Consider the following 23,418-nt stretch of genomic DNA (forward strand, 5'->3'; position numbering starts at 1 on the left):
TAGAGTGCAGTAGAGTAGCAGCTATGCCATACGTGGTGCTTCCCAGCTCAATGAGAACTTGTACACATGTTCTCACCTAACCTTTCCAGTAACCCCGTGATCAGCAGACTGGTTATGCCCCCATTTCCCATCTCTGGTGTGCAAATGATGGTGGATTTTCTTAAGTTGATAGAACTTGACTTTGCTTCAGTTCTAGCTATAGATCCCTTACCCTTTCTCCTGCCACAAGCTGTGTTCCTGTGGCTGCTGTATCATCCCTATGACTCAGATGAGGAAGCCAAGGCTGCAGTCCCTGAATAGCTCTTGACATCGTCATTTCTCACCTTTTTCACCTCACTGATGCCTCAGGTGGACCACCCTAAGTCCTCATTGACAGTTGCTGTTGTCTTTCTTCTTGCAGAAGGCCCTGGGTGTGCGGCAGTACCATGTGGCCTCAGTCCTGTGCCAGCGGGCCAAGGTGGCCATGAGCCACTTTGAGCCCAACGATTACATCCGCTACGACCTGCTAGAGAAGAACATCAACATTGTTCGCAAACGGTAAGGCCGCTGGGAGCCTGGGGACTGCTAAAGGTGCTGCTTCTGCCCCCAGCCCCTCTCAGGCAGCACAGCAGGTGCTTGATGGAGGGTGGCTGATGATGGTGGCAGGACCGAGGCACTTAGGGTACAAAGGTCCCTGCTGAGGAGAGGCATTCCAGATTGGCTGTGGCCCTTCTGCTTTCTGCCAGCGAGAAGTCTGTTATCAAGAAGCCTGGTGATGTGGACCATAGGGAAGGTCTGAGGGACTCTTAGGTGCTGTCATCTGACCCTCTCAGACACCCTTTCCAGGACAGGCTGCTGACCCTGGGCCAGCCCTCTGGGATCCACTGGGCCTAATTGCTAGAGAAATATCTCTTTCCTCCTTTGTGAGTAGGCCCAGAGGAGAGCTTGGGTGGAATCTTGAGCATTTTGGAGGGGTTTCTCTTTCCAGCTTTGCACTGCCATCTTGTGCGCCAGGTCCTGGGCTAGGTGCTGGCACCGGAAGGATGAATAAGATGGCACAGGAGAGTGTGGGCAGGGGCTGGGAGCATGCACCAGCCGGCACTGCTCCTGGAGCTTGGACCACTCCCCGCCTGGTGGCAGTGACCCTCGGAATAAGTGAGAACAGATTATGAATATACCCATTTCACAGCCGAGGAACAGGCTCAGGTGAAGAAGCAACTTTCCTGAGGCCACTCAGTGAGCGAGTGGTGGGACCTGGACTCCATGTTCTCATCCAGTGCTCTAGCCACTGTCCCACACTCCCTCTCTGTCGCCACTGTTTACCTCTTTACTGGGATCCTCACTTCACTTCTAAGGGTAGGGACTGTATTAATCTTTATCTAGTTGTAGTAAGGACCTGTGAATGTTCGGCAAGGGTGGCCATACTAATAAGAGCTACCTAAGTGTGCAGTTTGGGCTAGGCGTGTCACATACATGATTTCTGTTCTATTCAACAACCTCTGTAGTTGGTTGTTACCCCCTCCTCCTCATTTTGCAGATAAGAAAATTGAGTGTCAGATTGGGGAAGTGCCCTGCAGGTCTGGCTCCAGTGCCTCCCAGTGTCAGTTACAGCATTCTTTTGGGTTTCATTTAGGCTGCAGGTTAGAATCCCCTGAGAAGCTTTTAAAACTGCCAACACTAGGCCCCCAGTGATTCTGGTTCAGGTTGTGAAGGCCTTACTCCTGAAAATGTGGTCCATGGATTAGCAGCGTCTGCATCCCTGGGCCCCTGGGATATTGTTAGCAATGCAGAACCTCAGGCCCCAGCCCCGCCCCAGTAAGTCAGAATCTGCTGTTTAACAGCATCTCATCAAACTGTTAGTAGCACTGGCCAGTTTCCCAGCTGGTTCTAAAGTGTTGTCAGGGTTGCGAACCACTGTCCCCATCAATGTGGGACCTGTACAATTATTTTCCCCCCAGGAAACAATACTTATTCTTGCAGCTCTCTGACCATAGTTCAGTGGGAAAATGACGGATTTTCCTTTAGTGTGCAGAACAGCCACCTTGCTGTTCGTCATACTTGGAGAGAGCGTTACCGTAGAGGTTTGCTTTATGAAAACGTGACAGAGTATCGTTCACCTTTTAGTCTTTGCTTTAGAAAATTAACCAAAAACTGCCCTCTAAGGCACTGGGAATTTTTTGTTTTAATTATATAAGTAAAATTAAGCAAAAAAGGTTTTTTCCTTTGCCTGTTTATTCCAACCCTGCATTAACCAGAAAAGTCCATTAATTTACAGCATTTTCCAGATCAGTGCAGATAAGGGCTGTTCTGTTTTCATTGTTGCCAAAGAACAGGGGTTCTCCCTGGGGGTAAGGGGTGGATTTTGTCCCCTAGGGGAATTTGGCAGTGTCTGGAGACATTTTTGGTTGTCCTAACTCAAGGTGGAGTGGGGGTTTAGTCTAGTGGGTAGAGGCCAAGAACACTGCTGAACTTCCTACAGTGCAGAAGACAGCCTCACCGCAAAGAATCATCGGCCCAAACTGTCCGTGTGCCACGGTCGAGAAACCTGAAGGTAGAAAAGAAGGTAGAAGTGAGGCTATTCTAAAAAGATGTTAGTGAATTAAAATACATTCAAGAATGTTTTGAAAATCCAGGGGTCTTGCAGGGGGACTCTTTCTTCACCCTATGTCTGTGACTGAAGGGGCCCAGTTCTGTTCCTGGGAACTGGCTCTCTGCCATTTGGTGAAACAGAGGGACATAGAGGACCCATTTTGCCATCCTCAGTTAATCCTCAAGGAAATGTGATGATAGACTCGTTCTTAGGCTTTTTTCATTGTTGGACTTTTTTCTACAGCTTCAGACATTTGCTGTCAAGGTCTTTAGCTTTGAAGCCCATGTGCTATTTTTTGTCTCCCCTGGGCCCAGGAAGAGGGGCTCCGCTCCGTGCGGTGAGTCTCTGCAGGGCCACCAGCCTTGGAGATGCTGCACAAAAGGGGGCAGGCTGCACCTCAGGCCAGCGCTATTTTTATTCAGGGTTCTCATGACAGCAGAACCTTGGAGATTCTCAGCATTGCCTCTTGCTCTGCTGTTGCCCACTGAGCCAGCACCTTAGGGAGCTCTTGCTCTCCAGGGATTCAGCAAACTTGGGAGTGAGGGGCTAGGACCAGGCCAGCGGGAGAGAGGGTCTTTGCTTCTCCAGTAGACCTGAGTCCTGTTGGTAATAACAATAGTGATACCGAGTGAACACTCACTGCAGGCTGGCCCCGCAGGTGTTGTTGAGAGACAGCACAGGACAACGTAAAGAGCATGGACGGTGTAGCCACACTGCTTGGCTCCTTGTGTTCTGCCGTTGCCACTTGCTAACTTTGTGACCTGCGGCAGGTTACCTCACCTGCGCTTCAGCTTCCTCCTCAGTGTTGTGAGGACAGAATGAGTTCTGTACAGTAAAGTGCTCAGAGCAGTGCTGAGCTAAAAGTAAATGCTGTGATGAAACCAATCTGTAGTGACAGCAGATTAGTGGTTGCTTGGGGGGTGGGGGTGGGGGGGCACAAGGAAACTTGGGGATGATGGATGTGTTCGTTATCTTTTTTTTGTACATAACCCCAAATTTTAATTTTCTTGCTATTATCAGTTAATCTTTTTTTAAAAGTTTATCTTTATTGTTGAAAGTATTACAAGTGTCCCATTTTTCCCCCCATTGATCCCCGCCACCTCGCTCCCACCCCGCCCCAGGCCTTCATCCCATTATTGACTGTGTCTCTGGGTTATGCATATATGCACAGAACTTCTTTGGTTAATTTCTCCCCACCCCCCGTTCCCCCCTTCCCTCTGAGATACGACAGTCTGTTGCATGCTTCAGTGTTTCTGGGTCTGTTTTGTTTGTCTGTGTTCATTATCTTGATTGTGGTGATGAGTTCACAGGTGTGTACATATGTCAAAACTTATCAAATTGTGTACTTTACATATGTGCAGTTCATTGCACTCCAGTTATACCTCAATAAAGCTGTTTTATTATAAGCACTATCTGTTATCTCATTCCAGTCAAAGCCCTGGACTTCAGAGATGGGTTGGTGAGCTCCCTGTAAGGAAATGTCGCTAATGTGGTCACACACAGTGGCTTAGTAATAGGGTCAAGTCTAGACTCAGAGCCCATGACTCCTGATACTTTTTTTTTCTTGACTTATTGGGTGTAAGTGGAACTCTGCTCCTCCCCAGGAGGCCTCAGGTTTGGCATAAGCTTTGTGCATGGTGGGAGGCAGTGTGAGGTCCAGCCATGGCTGCTGTGGCAGGAGAGGGAGCAGCTGCTGTGCCGTGTGGCAGCTAGGTTCAGTGGGCAGCATCAGGGAATCATCAGGGCGCCTCAAGGTGGGTGGCCGAGGTGACCTGCACTGACCTCGTTCTGCTGTGGGGACCCTGGGGGGGAGGAGGCAGTTGAGTCCTGGCTGGCGCTGCACCTCCCCAAGGGTCAGACTTGGACTGCCATTTTGGCTCTGATGAGGAGGGGAGGGGTGAGACTTAGAGGGAAATGGGGTCTGGAAAGAGGGGGACCAGTGAGAGGCTAGAGGTGGTGATATGGGGTTTCTGTTCTTGAGAGCTGACAGCCGCACCTCTCTTAATGAGGTGAGAGCAAGTGGGGCTAATGGGCAAGGCTTTAGCATAATAGGGTAAGGGGGCCTCTGACCCCTGGGGTGGAGGCTGTGGATGGAGGGCAGGGCAGGTTGGGCGAGAGGGTGCCGATTCAGATCCTCTGTCTTTGTGGTCTGACAGCACAGGGGAGTTGTTCATGGACAGAGAGAGGGTTCACGGTGAGACTGGCTGTGAACTTAAGGTATTAACACCACTCTGCTGAGCTTCCACTCCCTCTTGGTTGTTTTATTAAGTGCCAAGGCTACAATGGGGATTAAATAGAGTGAAATACATGTAATAGATGCTCATCAGATAATAGCTATTAATATGCTAAAAAAAATCCTTAAAAAAAATATCCCTGCCACCTCTTGTGATGATGTCATTAACTTATTTATTGAGTAATTTTGGAGCACCTAGTAAGTGCCAGGTGCTGTGTCGTGTGCTGGAGATGCCACAGTGAGCAGTACCATTCTGTCCCCTCCCTCGTGGAACAAAGGGTTCCCTCCTGCCCTCTGTCAGGGTGGCCATGTGCACAGAAGGGCAGTGCTGTGGGTGGGCAGGGGACTGTGCAGACTGTATCAGGCAACCCCTCCAATTTCCCCCAGACTGAACCGACCTCTGACCCTCTCTGAGAAGATTGTGTATGGACACCTGGATGACCCAGTCAATCAGGAGATCGAGCGGGGCAAGACGTACCTGCGGCTGCGGCCCGATCGTGTGGCCATGCAGGACGCCACAGCCCAGATGGCCATGCTGCAGTTCATCAGCAGCGGGCTGCCCAAGGTGGCCGTGCCGTCCACTATCCACTGCGACCATCTGATCGAGGCCCAGGTCGGGGGCGAGAAAGACCTGCGTCGGGCCAAGGTGAGCTGCAGGCGGTGTGGGGGCACAGTGGGTGCAACGGGATGAGAGGCCAAGCCCTCGAGCTGGGCATGGCCTCCACGTTCTAGTGGGCTCTTTTTTGGGGGTTAGTCTTTTTTGTTTTGTTTTCTTCTGTAATTCTTAAAAGGTCATTTACTCATTGTGAAGATGTTAGTAAATACGGAGAAAACCTATAAAAAACAAAGTCATCCTTACTATATGAAAGGTATTTTGTTCTGGTTCTTTCTCTGTTATATTAGAAAAATTGTGCAGCCGTCAGGTTCTGGTAAATATTGTCAGTTGCTCTGGAGAGGGTAGTTTAAATTTCCCAATCTGCCAGCATCACGTGTGTGTTCACTCACACTTTTGTCTGACCCCTAAGACCCTATCAGGGAGGTAGGCCTGTGGCTATTGTATAAATTTGAGGCAGCCAAGGCACTGGGCAGGCAAGTCCTACAGCTGCATGGGGTGGGGCACGGTTAGGCCCAGACCCAGATCCGGCTCCCACTTGAGTGCTGCCTCTTACTGACTGGGCTCCTTTGGGGGTTTCTTCTTCTGTTTTGCCTAATGAGATACGAGGGGCTATGTGCCATGCTGAATTCCCCCCACCCTTCCTTATGAACCAAATCCCTGCCCCTCCCCCAGGCTCTGCTTGTGGTACCTTTGTGTGTGCTTACTCTTGGCAACGGTCTGTCTCTCCCAGGACTCCACCTTCTCCACCCCCAGCAGTGGAAGTGGGCGCCCCTCATGGAGGGTTGTTGGCAGGAGCTGAATGTTGGCAGGGCTGTGGCCCGGCTGGGCACAGAGCAGGGTGTGCAATTGAAAGTGCTCCAGCTCCCAGGGTCAGCACAGCTCAGAGAGGCCCTCAGACCCATGGGAAACACTCAGGGCAGCTTTCCCATTCAAGCCCTTTTTTCCCACCCTGGCCCACCGGTTTGTGTCCTAGTTGCACAGAGGCTCTTTTTTGCACTCGGCTGAGAGAGCCCAGCCTGCTGGCTAGTGGTTTCCATGTTAGCAGCAGCAGTGATGGTAGCGTTGCAGGGGCTCCTGTGGTGCCCAGAACGGGGCATGCCTGGAACTGGGTAACTGCCCACAGCAGGGCTACCACCTTCAGAGTCTGGCCTTCCCCTTACTTTGTGGATTCAGACTCTGTCTTCTGTAGATGAGAGTCACAGAATCATAGGGTTTAAGAGCTCATTCCCTCATTTATTTAACAGATATTTATTGAACATTAATTATATGCCAGACACTGTGCCAGGGGATAGGGATTCAGTGTAAACAAGACAGATAGGCCCCACTATCGTGGATCTTAGAGTCTAGTAGGGACACAGAGCTAAACAGTGACACAAATAAATAGGAAATTGCCAGTTTGTATATGTTATGAAGGGAGAACACAGGACTGAGAATAAGAAAAGTGTCTGCTTTGTACTTTAGAGGGGAAGGAACACCTTTTTGAGGATGTAAGCTGAGACCTACCTGAGCAGATAAGTTGATGTTAACTGGAGGAAGAACATTCTAAAGAGAACTGTGTGTAAAGCCCCAAGGCAGGAAGCAACTCAGTGTATTTGTGGAATTGAAGGGTGGGAGACTTGTGGGGCTGGAACTCTGTGTGGCAGAGAGGGTGTGGTGAAGTGGTCTGCGGCAGACATTGGCAGGGCCCTGAGGGCCATCCTAGGAGTCGTTGAAGGGTTTAAGCAGGGGAGGGATATGGTCAGATTTACATGTTTAGGGCCCAGAGAGGCAGAGTGATCTGCCCAGGGTCACACAGGCAGCCAGAGGGATCTAGTCCGAGTTCAGGCCTAGATTGCTGCACCAGTCTGGGGCCACCACACTGCCTCTTCCCCTGCTTGCACAGACATGGATTGGAATATGCACCCAGACACACGACCACCTGCCTCCAGCCCTTGGTACCAGTTTTATAAGTGACTGATTTGTAAATGAATAAGCCAATATATTAATAATTAATTGGAAAGAGACCGCTCTGGGAACCCAGCTTCTTTGTCTGCCATTCTTTCACCTGGCAGAACCAAATGGGCCCTCAGAAGGATGCATGGTTGGTCTGCAGTTTAGGTGGGGGTTATGTGGTCTTGAGGGTGTTTTATTGAGGGCCCAAGTGAACTCCCGTGCCTTGGAGCATGGCTCTTCCGTGCCCAGAGCCTGACAGGTCTCATTTCCTAGTTCTGCCTTTGGGACTCTGCAGTCTGCTGTGGTCCCATCCCTCTTGTCACTGGGGTCTCACTGTCCAGGGGCATTCATGGCTTTCAGACAAACCCCAGCTTCAGAGCAGTGTGCTGGGAAGCCTGCCTTCGAATTACAGACAGAATGGGTACAGCCCGCCCCATTGTTTTGTTGAAACCTACATTTCAGGACATGGTCCATTTGGCAGTCTTTCATTTGGAGCCCATCAAACATATTACCAAGTATTGAGCACCTGTACCACGCTGGATGCTGGCCTAGGTATTCTGAGATGTGGGGAGGTAGCGTTATTTTATATCAGGATGTAGCTCTCAGGCTTGGGTTGATCAGACCTGGTTTCAAACCCTAGCTTCTCTGTTTAACTCTGGGATCTCCAGCAAGTTGTTTCCCCTCTGAGCCTCTATTTTTGCATCTATAAAATGGGCTTGATGACAATACCTGTCTCCCTCACGGGATGGGTTGTGAGGATGTTTAGTGTGATGTTATTTCTGTAGTTGGGCATTCAGTAAATGTCCGCCAGGATTACAGATGAGGCGCCCAAGGCTTAGATAGAGAAGCTCGCCAGTGCCACAGTTGTGCTGTGGTATGCCCTGCACTGCTGGCTTTGGTAGAGGACTGAGGGTCAGAGGGCCCCTGGAGGTGATGTAGCCGGTTCCTTCTACAAATAAGGAGACCAAGACCCAAGGCAGAGAGGGAACTTGTTCTGGACCCACTCCCTGGCCAGGAATCATAGAGCTGGGGTTCTGTCTCTGCTCCCTTGTTTTTCTCCGAGGCCTGGCAGCTGAAATGGTGGGCCACTGTCCAAGCCCTTTTGGATTTATTTGCAGAAGGCTCCAGGAGAGAGCCCGTCTCCACAGTGCCAGCATTTCAGAGTCATGGGGGAGGTGAGGGAGGGAGGAGGGCATGAGCAAGGGTAGTTCCAGACACAGACTGGGTTACTAATGCTCTGTATTGATTTGTCTCAATAGGACATAAACCAAGAAGTGTATAATTTCCTGGCATCTGCAGGTGCCAAGTATGGCGTGGGCTTCTGGCGGCCTGGCTCTGGAATCATTCACCAGGTAACAAAGGGCTTGGCCTGCCTTTTGGGGGCGGTGGCGGGCTGCCCTTAGGGAACCAGAGAGCACCTCCAGGCCTGCGGGAGCAGGGGGCTCGGGGCTCAGGAGGGAGAAGGGGGAATTGGAAGACAACATCTCAGTCAGCCCTTAGGCTCCTCTTCCTTCATTTTTAAATTAATTTTCATTATGTCAGGTTATACATTAAAATAGTGCCTCTGAGCATCTCAGGAACCAACATTTTAAGTTTGGCCTGCTTCTTGCTGCACCTTCTAAGCACTATAGTATTGTGTTACTTTTTGTTTTGCTTTCTTCCACGAGTGTGACCCCTTGTTGCATGGATGGCTAACTCTAGCTGAGCACATACCCTGTGCCAGGCACAGTGCTCACCACCACCGCATGTAGTAGGTGTTTTATTAGCCACACCTTACAGGTGAGGAAACTGAGGCACAGAGAAGTTATTCTCCTTGCCCAGGGACACCCAACTGTCCAGTTGTGGAGCAGGATTTGCACCCAGGTGTCTGGCCCTGGTGCCAGCGCTCCCCACCGCTGTGCTGCTTTGTGGCCTCCCGTCACACTGAGAGCACTTCCCCCTTAGGGCTCACAGGATTCCTGGAGTCTTTCTGGCCCCTTCTTGGTATTTGGTAGGGTGGAGGTACCATAGGCCATGGGGCTGTCGGCCAGGAGTTCTTCCAGGGTCTCTCCAGGGAGGAATTCTCTCTTGGTTGGCAGTTGTGTCTCTGTTCGTGCAAGTGTTTGTGTTTGTGGGGAGATGGGTGCTTAGCTTTTCATCACAGGACCGCTCACCTGGTTTGTGGGTATGCACTGTTTTGTGTCCTTTGCCACCCATTATACATGTGAAACCTGCCTCTTCTTACCTTTCCAAGGTGACCCTTCTTCCCACCTCCATACCGAGCCTCACTTCCCAGGCCTCCTTCAGGATGAGCTGAGTCAGACTGTAACACAACCCTGTGGGCCCCCAGCACTGTCCACTCTGAATCCAGAGGCCACGGATCACTGCTCTGCCCTTTCACACCATCGCCCTTGCCAGGAAGGGACTGCCTCCCTCAGCGGCATGGCCGGGAGTCAGATGGACCCAGCCTTGACCTTTTGTTGCTAAGGTCACCCCAATCCAGGTGTCCCCCATTCCACCTCAGTACAAATGCCCAGGTCTTTTTGGAAGCTCCTGGGCCAAAGTTTGGGGCTTTGAGTGATAGCTCACACCTGCCACTGGCCATCAGCTAAGCGTACAGCCTGATGCATTTGTTCCTTTAAAAAGGAAATTCTCAGGGATCCTGTGATCCTGTGCAGCTTTACTTTTCTCTCCCTCTTGATGTCGGGCCTTCCGAAGCTTTAATCCACCATGTTGAAGTCAAACCTTAACTCCTTTCCACCCCCCTTGAATGCCCTGGCAGTTCTCCTCCCCACCTCTGCCTTCTGGTTACCCAGTGCCTCCCCCTACCCCCCCACCCTGTGCCCAGCATTGGCGCCCTCTTGTGGGACCCCTTCACAGTATGACCCCAGTGTGTGCTTTCTCCACTTGACTGTGTGCTCTGGGGACAGGGCCTGTGGCTTATTTCTTCCTCTCTAGCTATGGGCCTTCAGCCAGGTCAGTACAGAATAGGTCCTCAGTGTATGTGTGTGTTGTGTGGACGGACAGCTGAATTTCCAGCTTTATGTTCTAGATGTTAGTTCACCCTAAAATACACTTCTCCCGCCGTCACCCCACCCCCATTCACTCAGCCACATGCAGCTGATCACTAAGGTCACTGTCACAACCAGCTTTATGGTGATACTTCCTGTAGTCCATAGGTCTGCACTAGCCCCTCCCTTTTGGATGTGGACCACACTTGTGGTCTACACCATGTGGACACACTGAATTTTGTGTGTCTGGTCTTCATGGATCAGTCTTTCACCATCTTGAGGAGCTCAAGGGATTAATTAGTTTTAAATCTTTGTACATGGCTGGGGCAAGGAGGGCCAGAGAAACGAAACAGCCAGAGTTTTCTCTAGCAGTTGTGTTTTTTTTTAGAGATTTCCTCTATGTTGGCCAGCCAGCTGCCACCCTCTGGGAAGGGGCCAGATCTTCTGACTCTGAATTCCCAAGAGGAAGAGCCCTCGTACCTTGCTGAGTCTCCTGGGCAGGTGCCTGGCTTGGGCCAGAGGCCCTGGGGTTTCTGTAATGTTGCAGGGAGCCTGCCTACCATTTGGTTGGTCCTAACAGTTCATAGAACCTTTCACATCTCTGATCTCATTTGTCCTTCCCAGCACCTGTATGCGTGTTGGAATAATTCCATCTGGCAGATGAGCAGCAGAAACTCAGATAAAGGATCTTGCTGCAAATAATAAATGAAAGTAACGCATCTCCCAGGCACTATTGCAGCTTACTGTACATAATCTCACTGAGCCATCTCAGTGATGCAGTGAGGTGACCACTGGTGTCCACCTCTTTTCATAGATGAGGAAACTGAGGCTTGGAGAGGTGAAGTGATTGCCTCAGGGCCCACAGCTACTAGTAGTTCTGGGGCCAGAACTCAGACTCAGCATGTAGCCTTCTGGCCGGGCTTTCCCGGTAGTTTCCTGCAGCCATCAGTGTCCCGCACCTCGGGCTATCCTGGGATAGCTGACTCTGTGCCACCATCACTGCCAGCACCTTTCAGCTGGAGGAGTCTTGATAAAGGGAACGCCGTGCAATAGGAAAGGTGATGGGGCCAATTATTTTCCTGAGCAAGCCACTTCAGTTCTCAGAGCCACCTCCAGGCTGCTGGGGTTGGGCAAACATCGCCTGTACTGCTGTTCAGTTCAGCAGTGGAAAAGCTTAGGCCTGTGTTGCCTTTGGGTCCCCAGTGCTTCCTTGCGGGGGCTGGAGCCAGGTCATGAAAGAATTGCCTGCCCTGATCGGAAGCCAAATAGGCACACTCTCATGTCCACCCCACAAGTCAGGGATTGTCATCAGGGGCACCTCTCAGTGGTCACACTTGTTCCCAGACCTGTCACAAGATGCATGCTTGTATCCCAGTTTATATGGTTCTTACCATAGTCCTGGGGTCAACACGGCGTGGGTATTCTTAGTACTGTGCCAACAATGAGGCAATTGAGGTGCAGGGAGGCCCTTACCAGTCCAAGTCATATAGTCAGGAATGGTCAGAGCAATTCACAAGCCCAGGCCACCTGTCTCCCAAGTCTCTGGCTCCTCTGGGCCCCACTGGAGGGGCCTGATCCTGGAGGAATGCCTTGGAATGGCCCAGTGGCCCAGTGTCAACAGGGGGCAGTTTTGCAGATCCCTTTTGGGCCCTACCTCCATTCTCTGCTGAAGGCTTTTAAAACTCAAGATTTTGGATTCTTTTTCAGATCATTCTGGAAAACTATGCATACCCTGGCGTTCTTCTGATTGGCACTGATTCCCATACCCCCAATGGTGGTGGCCTGGGGGCCATCTGCATTGGAGTCGGGGGTGCTGATGCAGTGGACGTCATGGCTGGGATTCCCTGGGAGCTGAAGTGTCCCAAGGTGAGTAGGAAAGGGCTCGCTCCAGGGTAGCCGCGGAGGCGTGGTTGATGGGGATGAATGGGAGATGTGGAACCCAAAAAGGGTGACTGACTAGGTTAGCCTCACACCTCTTTGGGAAGGAGGCAGGGAGAAATAAGCAGAAGTGGGAAATCCAGCAGGTGGACTCCTGGTTGGCAAATGGCACACAGGGCCTGTAATTGCTGTCTTGCCCCACCTATTCAGGTGATTGGTGTGAAGCTGACGGGCTCACTCTCCGGTTGGACCTCACCCAAAGATGTGATCTTAAAAGTGGCGGGTATCCTCACAGTGAAAGGTGGCACGGGCGCTATTGTGGAGTACCACGGGCCTGGCGTAGACTCCATCTCCTGCACTGGTGAGGAAGGCGCCACGGGACGTGGCCCTCAGCCTGCGTTGGGCCTGATGGGGCCTGTAGTTGAGCTGTAGAAGCAGTGAATGGTCTTCCCCTGAGAATTTCTCTAGTCAGTTTGGGGATTGGGGTGGACACTTAGAGGCAGAGGGGAGATGGTTAGTCCCTCTTAAACAGGTCCCTCTTAAACAGAGGCGGAGATCGAGGCCCCTCCAGGAGGTGAGGGAACTCAGAATTAGGGGCTGAGCCAGCTTCTGCTTCAAGGCTCTGGCCATGGCACTGGGCCACCTTGGGTGATCGAGAAGAAGGATCCCAGGGAGGGTGGAGGTAGCTGGTGGTGGGAATGAGGAGCCAGAGACAGGTCTTTACCCACAAAGCAGTTCTTTCCCACGTCTTCTCTTGGCTGGAGTGGAACCTCACTCACTTCCTTGGATTGGTAGGAGCCCGCCTCTTTCTCTCCTGGTGACCTGACCTCAGTGCCTGGGCCCCCAGAAATGCAGGGAGACTCGGAACAGGCCTTAGAGATGGTCCATTCCAGGCTTCCCCAGGTGTCTGCCTCAGTGCCACAGAGCTACTGTTCAGCTGGCCCTTGTACCCTTCCAATGATGGGTGGTGGGGTCATCTGACAGGTGGCCCTTACTACTGTTGATAGCTCAGTTAGGAAGTTAATAACAAACCCAGACCTGTGTCCCAGTAGCCCTGTGAGGCCTGTATTTTGAGGGCGGTCAGGACATTGGTAAGCCTTGCCAGTTCTCTGTGGGGCTCTGTGGTCCAGCTAGTGGTCATCATTCCAGTCTTACTGCTGGAAAGCCTGGGAGCCAGAACATTTCCACATAGCACCGTGTGTGGCTGAAAGGGGCAGGCGGACCCAGACCTGAATGTTGCACCCGTGTTTGCTTTATGGCATGACCTTGGACCTCTCTGAGCCGGTTCCCTCCTCTGCAAAGTGAACAGTTACAAATGGGCATTCTGGCCAGGTCAGCCTTCAGTACATGTGGCCAACTGCTCTGCTAAGTGGGACAGCCAGTCCACAACTAGAGCTCGCCTTGGAGGGGTCTCTTCACTCCGGCCAGCGGCTTCTCTGACAGCCCCGCACTGAGCTCTGGCCCCCATGGCCTCTTCACTGGCCCTGGTTTTAACTGGGCCACTAGATGGCTGTGTGAGCAAGGGAAAAAGTGACGCCTGCTCCCAGGTGTGTGGGCCCACACCAGCTGCTCAGCCAGCCCCATGGGCTCTGTTCCTTCACAGGCATGGCGACAATCTGCAACATGGGCGCAGAAATTGGGGCCACGACTTCAGTGTTTCCTTACAACCATAGGATGAAGAAATACCTGAGCAAGACAGGCCGGGCAGGTGAGCCAGCGGGAGCAGGTGGTGGGGGCAGAACAGTCAGCAACTGCACCTTTCCCTTTAGGGCAGGGCTCCTAACCGGGTGTCCCCAGACTGACTTCGGGGTTCTGAAAAGCCCCTAAAAGTGTATGAAGTTATGTGTGTGCTCTTGTCTTGGAGTTGGGTGTCTATAATTCTCACCAGCTTCTCGAAGGGCCTGGCATCTAAGTTTGAGATATCTCTGCCTCAGTTTTGGGCTTTGGTGTCCCCTGAGAGGGTGGCTGAAGGTCAAACCTTCTTGGCCTGGTCCCTGGTGCCCCCTACAGGATGCTCTGGCAATTACATGGATCTGCTTCTATTTATAATTTCTGCCCTAACAAGGGGAGGTGGAAAAACATTTGCTAACAAGAACCACTTTCCCAGCTTCCCTCACAACTTCCCTGGGGTTCTAGCTTGGCTTCTTTGGTGCTCAGAGTTGGAAATGGGGCCTGCGGGAGGGATCGTTGGAGCCTCTGAAGGGAGGTGAACGAGGGTGATTGGTGGAGCCAGAGGCCAAGGGGCCGGGGAGGGCTTGTCAGTTTGTTTCCAAACTCTGAGCACATGGAGTCCTTCCTAGAAGGCCCTTCCCTCCTGTCCATTACCAAGTAACTTCTCCTTCGAAACTTGGAGCTTCTTACCTGTAGGAAACCTTCCCTGGCTCTGAGCCTCAGTCGGTGTTTCTTCTGTGTTCCCCGGTGTGCCTGTGTGTCTGTCATATTGTGTTGTCACTTCTGGCTCCTTCACTAGACTATAGCTCCTCAAGGGCAGGGGCAGTGTCTGTGCTGTTTGTTTTGTTTGTTTGCCATCAGTGCCCAGGGCCTGGAGTTGGGCAGGTGCTGGGTAACTATGGCTCAGATGGGTGGGGGGGCGGTGGGTGAACTCTCATGACCAGTTTCTGTTTCAAATGCTTCCGCCTCCCTCCCTGTTGATTTCAGACATTGCCAACCTAGCTGAGGAGTTCAAGGATCACCTGGTACCCGACCCCGGCTGTCATTATGACCAAGTGATTGAAATTAACCTCAGTGAGGTGAGGAAGGGAATGGGATCCAAGGAGTTTCTGAGAGTGGGGAGTTCAGGCCCCATTTGATGTGCCCTGGGGAAGGTCACAGAGGATCCTGGCCTGCACACTAGCAGGGCTCTTGGGCCTCTGGTTCCTAAGTGCCCCTGCCATCTGCTGCCTGAATTGGGCTGCAGTGGGGGGAACTGCAGCAGGGCTCTGTGGCCAAGGGGAGAAAGGAGGAGACTGTGGCTCATGATGCAGAAACTGGTTCAGTTTGCCACACTTCAGCTTTAGCAAAAACCAAAAGTATGTTCTGGAGTTTGCTTTGTTGACAGAGTTCACAGGTCAAGGTCTGAGATTCCCAAGCCTGAGTGGGATTTGGCACCCTGAGACCTGCAGACCAGGCGAGGGGCCAGGCAGGCTGCAGGAACAGAAGCAGCAGAGGAGGGTGGTCGAAGGTCGCAGCCCTGAGGCTAGCCTGTAGGAGTTCAGATCCTGACTCTGCCAGTTAAGACTGTGACCTTAGGCAAGTTAGTCACCATCTACAGACCTCACTTCATCATGTGTAAAAGCTAATGCAGTCATTGGATTTGAACAGCTCATTCATGTCAATGATTGCTAACGTTTATTGAATGCTTTCTGGGTGCCGGGCACCTTGCTAAGTGCTTCACATTTGTTGATAAGTGTTGTCACATGCAAAGCATCTGGCCTTAAGTCCATTTTGTCTTACGATTCCAGAAGCACCATAGGATGGGGATAATGGACTTAGGAAGCTGACAGCCTTGATTCATTCCATGCCTCTGCCGCCTCCTAGCTGTGTGACCTTGAGCAAGGCACGTCAGCCCTTCATCTGCAGACTGGAGATAATGCAAACCTGGCAGGGCTGGAGGGATCTCAGGAATTGTGCATAGGATGAGTTTTGAACCCTAAGAACAGTAATTGGCCACCCAGGCTCTCCATAGGGGCTTGTTGAGCGGGAGCCCGACAGCCTCTGAGGAGGAGAGGCTGTCCACACTCCAAGATCTGTTCTCTCCCCTCTCTTTCTGCTTCTCATGCCTTTTTTTCCTTCAGCTGAAGCCCCACATCAATGGGCCCTTCACCCCTGACCTGGCTCACCCTGTAGCAGAAGTGGGCACTGTGGCAGAGAAGGAAGGATGGCCTCTGGACATCAGAGTGGGTGAGCACCTCCCACCCTGTCGGGTTAACAGGCCTCAGGGCCAGTGGGTCTGCCCAGGGCTATGGATGATCGCCTGTGCTCACCACAGGGTGCTTCTGAATGTACCAGGCACTTTCTGAAATTGTTTGGTTTTTCCTTACGGCTTTTTAAAGAAATTGCTTTTTCTTGGTATGAAAGAAATATGTTCATTGTAAAACACCCCCAATCTCAGCCCCCACCCGGAAACCAGCTGTGGGGATTCTTTGAGAGGTATACGTACCTGTTCGTGTGTGTATCCTGTTTTACAAACGTTTCGTCCTACTGCCCAGGGACCCTGATTTCACTTGTGTGTATGGACACTGGCATGTCAGTATCACTAGCACCTGCCATTGTCACAGACAGTGTGGCTGTGAAGAGCATGGGCTCTGGAGCCAGGTGGCCTCGGTTTGAACCTGGCTCTGCCACTTCATAGTGGGGTGACCATGAGCAAGTTCCCACACCACCCAGTGCCCTGGCTCCCTGTTTGTGAAATGGGGTGATGACCGTGCTTACCTGTTGAGGTTCTTGGGGGGAACGACGAGTTGGTATGTGACGAGCTTCTGCGTGTGGGGCATAAAGTGCTGTGTAGTGTGTTCTCCCTTCTTAGGGCAAGCACAGAAAATATTTTGTGGTTTAATAATTAGAAAATAAATAGCTGCGTTGATAAGAAACTGTCTTGATGTCTATAGATAATGTGTCATCCAGTCTTTATTGACTTTTGTAATAACTATGATAGACTTTTAAAAAATAACTCTTTCCCCCCCTGATTATAAACCAATATTAAAAAGCCAGAGAATTCTAGAAAGTCTAAAAGAAGAAAGCATCTCCTCTAAGCCCTTGCCCAGCAGCGGTCTCTCCATGTCTCAGTGGGAGCCCTCTGGTGTGCACACATGTGCAGATTAATTATTGTAGGGACAAGCGGCATGTTCAGCGGCCACACTGTCTTCCCTTAAATGGCTGGGTCATGAGTAGCTACTCTTTACTGCTGGACAGTTAGGTTGCTTCCAGTTTGTCTCTGTTAAGAACAGCCCCTGGCCCAGCACAGTTGGTGAACAATTGACCAGGTCTGGATAGTTGAGGTTAGGTGGAGACCTCTGGCCACTGTCTCCTCCTGACTCCTGCTCCACTGCCCACAATGCACCAGGTCTGATCGGCAGCTGCACCAACTCCAGCTATGAGGACATGGGGCGTTCAGCAGCTGTGGCCAAGCAGGCGCTAGCCCACGGACTCAAGTGCAAGTCTCATTTCACCATCACACCGGGCTCTGAGCAGATCCGAGCCACCATTGAGCGGGATGGCTATGTGAGTTCCCACGTGTCCCTGCCCCTAGCTCCCACCCACTAAGTAATGTGGCTTCAGGACAGGACAAGCCATAACCTTGTCCACTGGGCTGCTCAGGTCCCTGCAGCTGCCCCAAGATCCCAGTACAGCTCTTCATTCCTCAAGTGGCTGAACCACCTTTCCTTGCGCCTGACAGTTTCCGGTCCTTCTTTCTCTGCCACAGGCACAGATCCTGAGGGATGTGGGCGGCGTGGTCCTGGCCAACGCCTGTGGTCCCTGCATTGGCCAGTGGGACAGGTGAGAGACACATCTTTGGTAGGACAGTCCCTGTGTCCTGGGGTTTGGAGCCCCAGATGTTGAAGGGAGATGTTATTGGGTTGGAGAGGAGACTAGCTTCAGGAGGGACTGGGAAGTTGGGCTAGAAGTAAAGGAAGAGCCCTGCAGTGGGACTGAGTGGCCACCTGCCTGAAGCCTGGGCTGGTGGGAAGAAGCCAAGGAGGCCTCATCCTAATTGACACAGCAGGGGCTCCCACAGCATTTGAAGGGAGTCAGTGACCCCTGAGGTACCCCCTGCTCTCTGCATGAGTCCCACAGTGGAGGCTTGATTCAGGGTCTTCCCATGACCCCTTCTCTCAAGAGCTAGGCAGAATGGGCCATGTGACAAGGCCAGACATCCCTAACCCTGTTCTCTGACCTGGCAGAAAGGACATCAAGAAGGGCGAGAAGAACACAATTGTCACCTCCTACAACAGGAACTTCACTGGCCGCAATGATGCGAACCCTGAGACCCATGCCTTTGTCACGTCCCCGGAGGTGAGATGACCTAGCCAGGCCCTGGCATGGGACTGCCTCTGGGGGCCCTGCCCCTGGCCAGTCAGGGGAGATGGGGCTTGGGGCAAGGGCATCTGACGGGCCTGCTCTGGGAGGGTTGGCATTGCAGGGCAAGGGGTTATGGGAGCAGCCACCAAGGCCACAGGTCTTGCCAGCAGCAAGCATCATGCTCCCCCAGTGCCCCCTGCCTGGCCCCTTGTTTCAGGAGCCAGAGGTGCTTGTTTAGTACAATTGTGATCACCACCAGGAGCTTTGGAATTCCCACTGAGACAAATGCCAGCCCCGCCTCTACCCAGCCGAGTGGGCTTGGCCAGGTCACTTTCTCTTATGTGCCCCGGGATCCTGTCAGGATTGCATGAGTAGCCCACAAAGCACTGGCACTGTCTCAGCCAGATGGGGCCCTGTTGTTATGATAAACATGGAGTGAGTCCGGCTCTCAGGCACTTAGTGGGGGTTCAGTTTCAGCCATTGTCGGCACACAGGCCAGTCTTTCTTGACTTGATTTTTTAAATGTGTGTTTGAGAAATACTTTTATTTGCTAAAAATGGGTAACGAGATGTCCTTTCATGTTTCCAGTGTGCTACCTGCCTAGGGACATTTTCATCATAGCAGCATTTCTGTGCCGGGGTGTCTCCCGGTCCAGGATGGCACACCTATGAGAGGAGAGTACCCAGCAGTGCCAGCCCTGCCCTGTGGGAGGGCACTGAGGTCCAGACCCAGTGGGGAGTGGTCGAGGCCAGACTTCCCTGGGTTCAGGAGTCCTCTGTAGACCCAGTGGCCCGTGGTCCCAGAGATATTCCTGAGCTGCACCCTGTTTTGATCTAGGATTTGGCTGGGAATGGGGGACGGGAGTGGTGGTTCGTGCTAACCAACAAACTGGCCACCTGTTTCAGATTGTTACAGCCCTGGCCATTGCTGGCACCCTCAAGTTCAACCCAGAGACTGACTTCCTGACAGGCAAGGATGGCAAGAAGTTCAAGCTTGAGGCTCCAGATGCGGATGAGCTTCCCCGCACGGTGAGCAGGCACTGTGCCTCCTGTTCTCAGCCCTGCGGGCCTCAGGCCACTGCCCAGTGCTATGTGGGCAAGACCCTTCCTGGCATCTTGGCCCTGTCTATCCTGGGCTGGCATGGATGGCACCATTAATGAGAATGAAGCAGCTATATTCACTGGGAGGGAGGGGCTTCGGGCATGGGGAGCTTGCCTTCTGTGAGAGAGGGGACTGAGGACTCAACACCCACGTTCCTGTCCCCCTGCAGGATTTCGACCCTGGGCAGGACACCTACCAGCACCCTCCCAAGGACAGCAGTGGGCAGCGGGTGGACGTGAGCCCCACCAGCCAGCGCCTACAGCTTCTTGAGCCATTTGACAAATGGGATGGCAAAGACCTGGAGGACCTTCAAATCCTTATCAAGGTCAGCGGTGTGGGGACGGGATAGAACAGCCCCAGCCTGCCAGGGCTCCCTTCCCTGATCGGCAGGAAGGCCATGACACCACGTGTTCTCCCCTGGGCATGGGGAGGAGAAGGGCATGGTTAAGGTGGGGGCGGGAAGGGAAGTTTGGCTGCAGAGGAGCAAGGGCATCTGCAGCCCAGTGTCCCCTTCACTGCCCCGTGCCAGGCAGAGCTGGATCTGGCCAGCTGCTGTCTGGGGCTCTCAGCCATCCGGCTGCAGCTGGTAAGGCCTCCTCCAGTGGGTGTGGTAGTGAATGCCCCACAGAGAGGGCAAGAAAGGCATGTGTGACCCAGCAAAGCCGGTCTCCACCCCTGGTGGAGCCATTGATTGTTCTGTTCCCACAGTTGGGCATTAGTGGCGTGGCCTGTGTTTGGGAGCTGAGCAGCCACTAGCCTTTGTGGTGTAGCCGGAGGCCTCAGCCCATGTTGGCCATGAATGTATGCTGTTTACTGAAGGGTCTCTGGGCAGTGATGCAGCTGGTATTAAGCCAGGACCCAGACACATCCCCTGGCCCTTCTCTGTGTCCAGCATGGGTCTGTACTGTCTTCCAGCCTGTGTATCTCTTACGGGGGGCCAAGGCCTGAAGGGTGAGCGAGCGACCCCTCCCTGTCCACCCTGTCTAGCCTGCCCCCTTTGAGTGTCCTTCCTTGGAGATCTCACTCCCAAGGCCATTGAGGGGTGGTTGATGGCCTTGCCTGCACTCTCTTGGCCAGAGGTGACAATGTCAGGACTGCAGACCACCTGTCTTGCACCTCTTTTCTGTCACCCTTACTGAGTCCTGGCTACTGGGGCCTGCTGCCTGTCTCTAGAGGGCTTCTCCCCTAATCCACAATCAAGGGCCACACTCAATCTCTCTTCTCTGCCCACCCACCCAAGGTCAAAGGGAAGTGTACCACTGACCACATCTCAGCTGCTGGCCCCTGGCTCAAGTTCCGTGGGCACCTGGACAACATCTCCAACAACCTGCTCATTGGTGCCATCAACATTGAAAATGGCAAGGCCAACTCTGTGCGCAATGCCGTCACCCAGGAGTTTGGTCCTGTCCCTGACACTGCCCGCTACTACAAGGTGGGTCAGAGTCAGTGGGGTCAGGGGTTGGGGTCCTCTGGCACCTCCTGGTGGCTGGGTGGCACAGAGTGGGTGGTCCAAGGAAGGGCTGCTCTCCACCCAGGAGCCCACGCCAATAGCCCTGCAGTTGAACAATGTCCCGGTGCCATGGAGGCAATCCCGTGTGTGTCACCTCCACTGTACACCCACTGCTCTGGATCCTGTTCCCCACTGTGGCCCTCCACCCAGCCTGCCTCCGTGCTGCGGACCGATGGGTGGATTGCACCTCCCCTTGCCTACTCTAGATGGGCAGGGCCCATGTCTCAAATCGCCTGTCCCCTCAGGGCCTGGGTTGGGCTTGATTCACCTCTGATTTCACCTGCCCTTGGGGAGCAGGTGAGGGGCCTCTGCCGCCCGGACTTGCGAACTTAAGGAAGCCCAAGGGCAGGGTGGGCAGGGCCAGGTCCTCTCCCTCAGACCTCACTTCTTCCTCGCCTGACAGAAACACGGCATCCGGTGGGTGGTGATTGGAGATGAAAACTATGGCGAGGGCTCAAGCCGGGAGCATGCGGCACTGGAGCCCCGCCACCTTGGGGGTCGGGCCATCATCACCAAGAGCTTCGCCAGGATCCACGGTGAGCCGGAGCCCTATCCCAGCCCCGCCTGCTCCCCCTCACTGGCAGCCCAAGGTCACCTAGTGGCCGAGTTGGGCCTGGAGCCACATGCCTGGTTTCCAGGCCGCGCCCATGGCTCCTGCTTTCTGTGCCCTCCAGCCTCTGCCCCTTCGGATTTGTGTTGAGTCCACGCCCACAGCTTCCCATCACTGGGAGCACTGATCTTGCTTCCAGCCTTGTGGACCTGAGCACTGAAATCCAGGGCACCTGGTCCAACGGTCTTTCTGCTGGTGAATGTCTATCAGGAGGCTTTACAGAGGGAGACAAGCGCACACTTGTGTAGGGCCCTAGCGAGGCAGCACGCCACTGGGAGTGCAGCCGGCCTGGGCTTTGTCCCACCCCAGGTTTGTCCCAGGTGGTAGGACTAGGGTGTCTCCCGGAGCCCTAACTGGACTTGAAAAGGAAGCTCTCTGGCCTGACGAGGGTCCTGCACAGAGAAGGGGGACGGGGCCCTGCCCACTGTGGACTATGTGCTCTTTGCCTTCCAGAAACCAACCTGAAGAAGCAGGGCCTGCTGCCCCTCACCTTCGCCGACCCAGCCGACTACAACAAGATTCACCCCGTGGACAAGCTGACCATCCAGGGCCTGAAGGACTTTGCCCCTGGCAAGGTCAGGGAGCCAGGGAAGGAGGGCAGGCTGGCCATCCCATCTCCCCAAGGGCCCTCCTGAGGGGGCAGTACAGGGGGCAGCCACCTTGCTTCCCCTTCTACACTTGGCCCCACCTGCACCTCTTCCCATGAGCCTTTGTTCCAGCTGGAAAATTCTCCAGCCGACCCCCAGAGAGGGAAGGAAGTGCCTCCCAGCGATGAGGGTGGGGCCAGCTGAGGCCCTCCTACTGTTCACTCATTAGCCCTTACTTGGCCTCAGGAGTTATGCTATTCAGATCTTACCACTGCCACCTAGGCCCAGACCAGGCCTAGGACTTGGTTCACCTGCTGGCACCCAAGGCCTGGCCCAGGGTGGAACCCTGCCATTCTGACCCTCCAGCAAAACCCAGGGCCATGGTCCTAAGAGCCACGCCACCCACACCCACCTTCTCTCTTGCAGCCCCTGACATGCATCATCAAGCACCCCAATGGGACCCAGGAGACCATCCTCCTGAACCACACCTTCAACGAGACCCAGATTGAGTGGTTCCGTGCCGGCAGTGCCCTCAACAGGATGAAGGAGCTGCAGCAGTAAGGTCCCGCTCTGCCACCGCCATCCTGCTCCTCAGACTCAGCTCCCGTGTCACAGTGCAGTGCTGCATGTCATCAGAACCAGATCTGAGTTGACCCAGCCAGGCTTCCTGCACTGAGACGGGGTGGCCAGGCCTCCTGCCCCCTCCCTCAGCCCACGGAGTGACCATGGTTGGAGTGACCCATGGGTTGGAGGGCTGTTAACCTGCCTTCCCATTTGTAGTTTGGTTCAGATCCTGAGCACCTCCATGCAACTGTATTTATTTTTGATGACAAGACTCCTATCTAAAGTTTTTCTCCTGTCTGATCATTTCACTGGTGGCTGAAAGGATTTTAAAGCACCTTTTGGTCTTGCAAGGAAAATAAGAATCCACATTCAGTGACTGTTCCTGTGTATGTGTGGTGTCTGTGCTGTTACCGACTCCAGGGTTTGGGGGGTCTTTTCACCAAAGCTGGTGGAGGCCCTCGATAACCGCCATAGCTGGACCCGTCTGCAGTGAAGACGTGAGCTGGCAGGCCCCCCCCCTTCTTTTTTGTTTGTTTTTATTGATTTGAGAGAGAGGAAGAGAGATGGGGAGAGAGAAACATCAATGATGAGAGTCATTGACCAGCTGCGTCCTGCTGGGGATCAAGCCTGAAACTCCGGCATGTGCCCTGACCCAGAATTGAACCACGATCTCTTGGATCCTAGGCTGATGCTCAACCACTGAGCCATGCCGGCCGGGCTCAGCCCCTCTTCTGCCTTAACCCACTTCTCCCTCTATTCCAGGGTGGGCCAGGGGCTGGGCCCAAGGTGCAGCTTCCCAGGGGAAGGCCT

At 53.3% G+C, this 23,418-nt stretch overlaps 1 protein-coding gene across 1 annotated transcript in view; it reads left to right on the top strand.

Annotated features, from left to right (window-relative positions):
* ACO2 (aconitase 2) overlaps window positions 1-22,989 on the top strand; it is a 37,379-nt gene extending 14,390 nt beyond the window's left edge. The window contains exons 2-18 of the mRNA XM_016210280.2: window positions 401-537; window positions 5,190-5,448; window positions 8,610-8,702; window positions 12,048-12,206; window positions 12,429-12,579; window positions 13,822-13,926; window positions 14,877-14,968; window positions 16,013-16,118; window positions 17,281-17,438; window positions 17,641-17,714; window positions 18,119-18,230; window positions 19,142-19,264; window positions 19,507-19,662; window positions 20,578-20,769; window positions 21,251-21,383; window positions 21,911-22,032; window positions 22,471-22,989. Coding sequence (XP_016065766.2) covers window positions 401-537; window positions 5,190-5,448; window positions 8,610-8,702; window positions 12,048-12,206; window positions 12,429-12,579; window positions 13,822-13,926; window positions 14,877-14,968; window positions 16,013-16,118; window positions 17,281-17,438; window positions 17,641-17,714; window positions 18,119-18,230; window positions 19,142-19,264; window positions 19,507-19,662; window positions 20,578-20,769; window positions 21,251-21,383; window positions 21,911-22,032; window positions 22,471-22,605 — 2,307 coding nt within the window. The 3' untranslated portion in view covers window positions 22,606-22,989. The remainder of the gene's footprint in view (window positions 1-400; window positions 538-5,189; window positions 5,449-8,609; window positions 8,703-12,047; window positions 12,207-12,428; window positions 12,580-13,821; window positions 13,927-14,876; window positions 14,969-16,012; window positions 16,119-17,280; window positions 17,439-17,640; window positions 17,715-18,118; window positions 18,231-19,141; window positions 19,265-19,506; window positions 19,663-20,577; window positions 20,770-21,250; window positions 21,384-21,910; window positions 22,033-22,470) is intronic.
* Window positions 22,990-23,418: the final 429 nt, after the last annotated feature.

This window comes from Miniopterus natalensis, chromosome 2, assembly GCF_054644295.1.
Source record: "Miniopterus natalensis isolate mMinNat1 chromosome 2, mMinNat1.hap1, whole genome shotgun sequence".
Classification (NCBI taxonomy): domain Eukaryota; kingdom Metazoa; phylum Chordata; class Mammalia; order Chiroptera; family Miniopteridae; genus Miniopterus; species Miniopterus natalensis.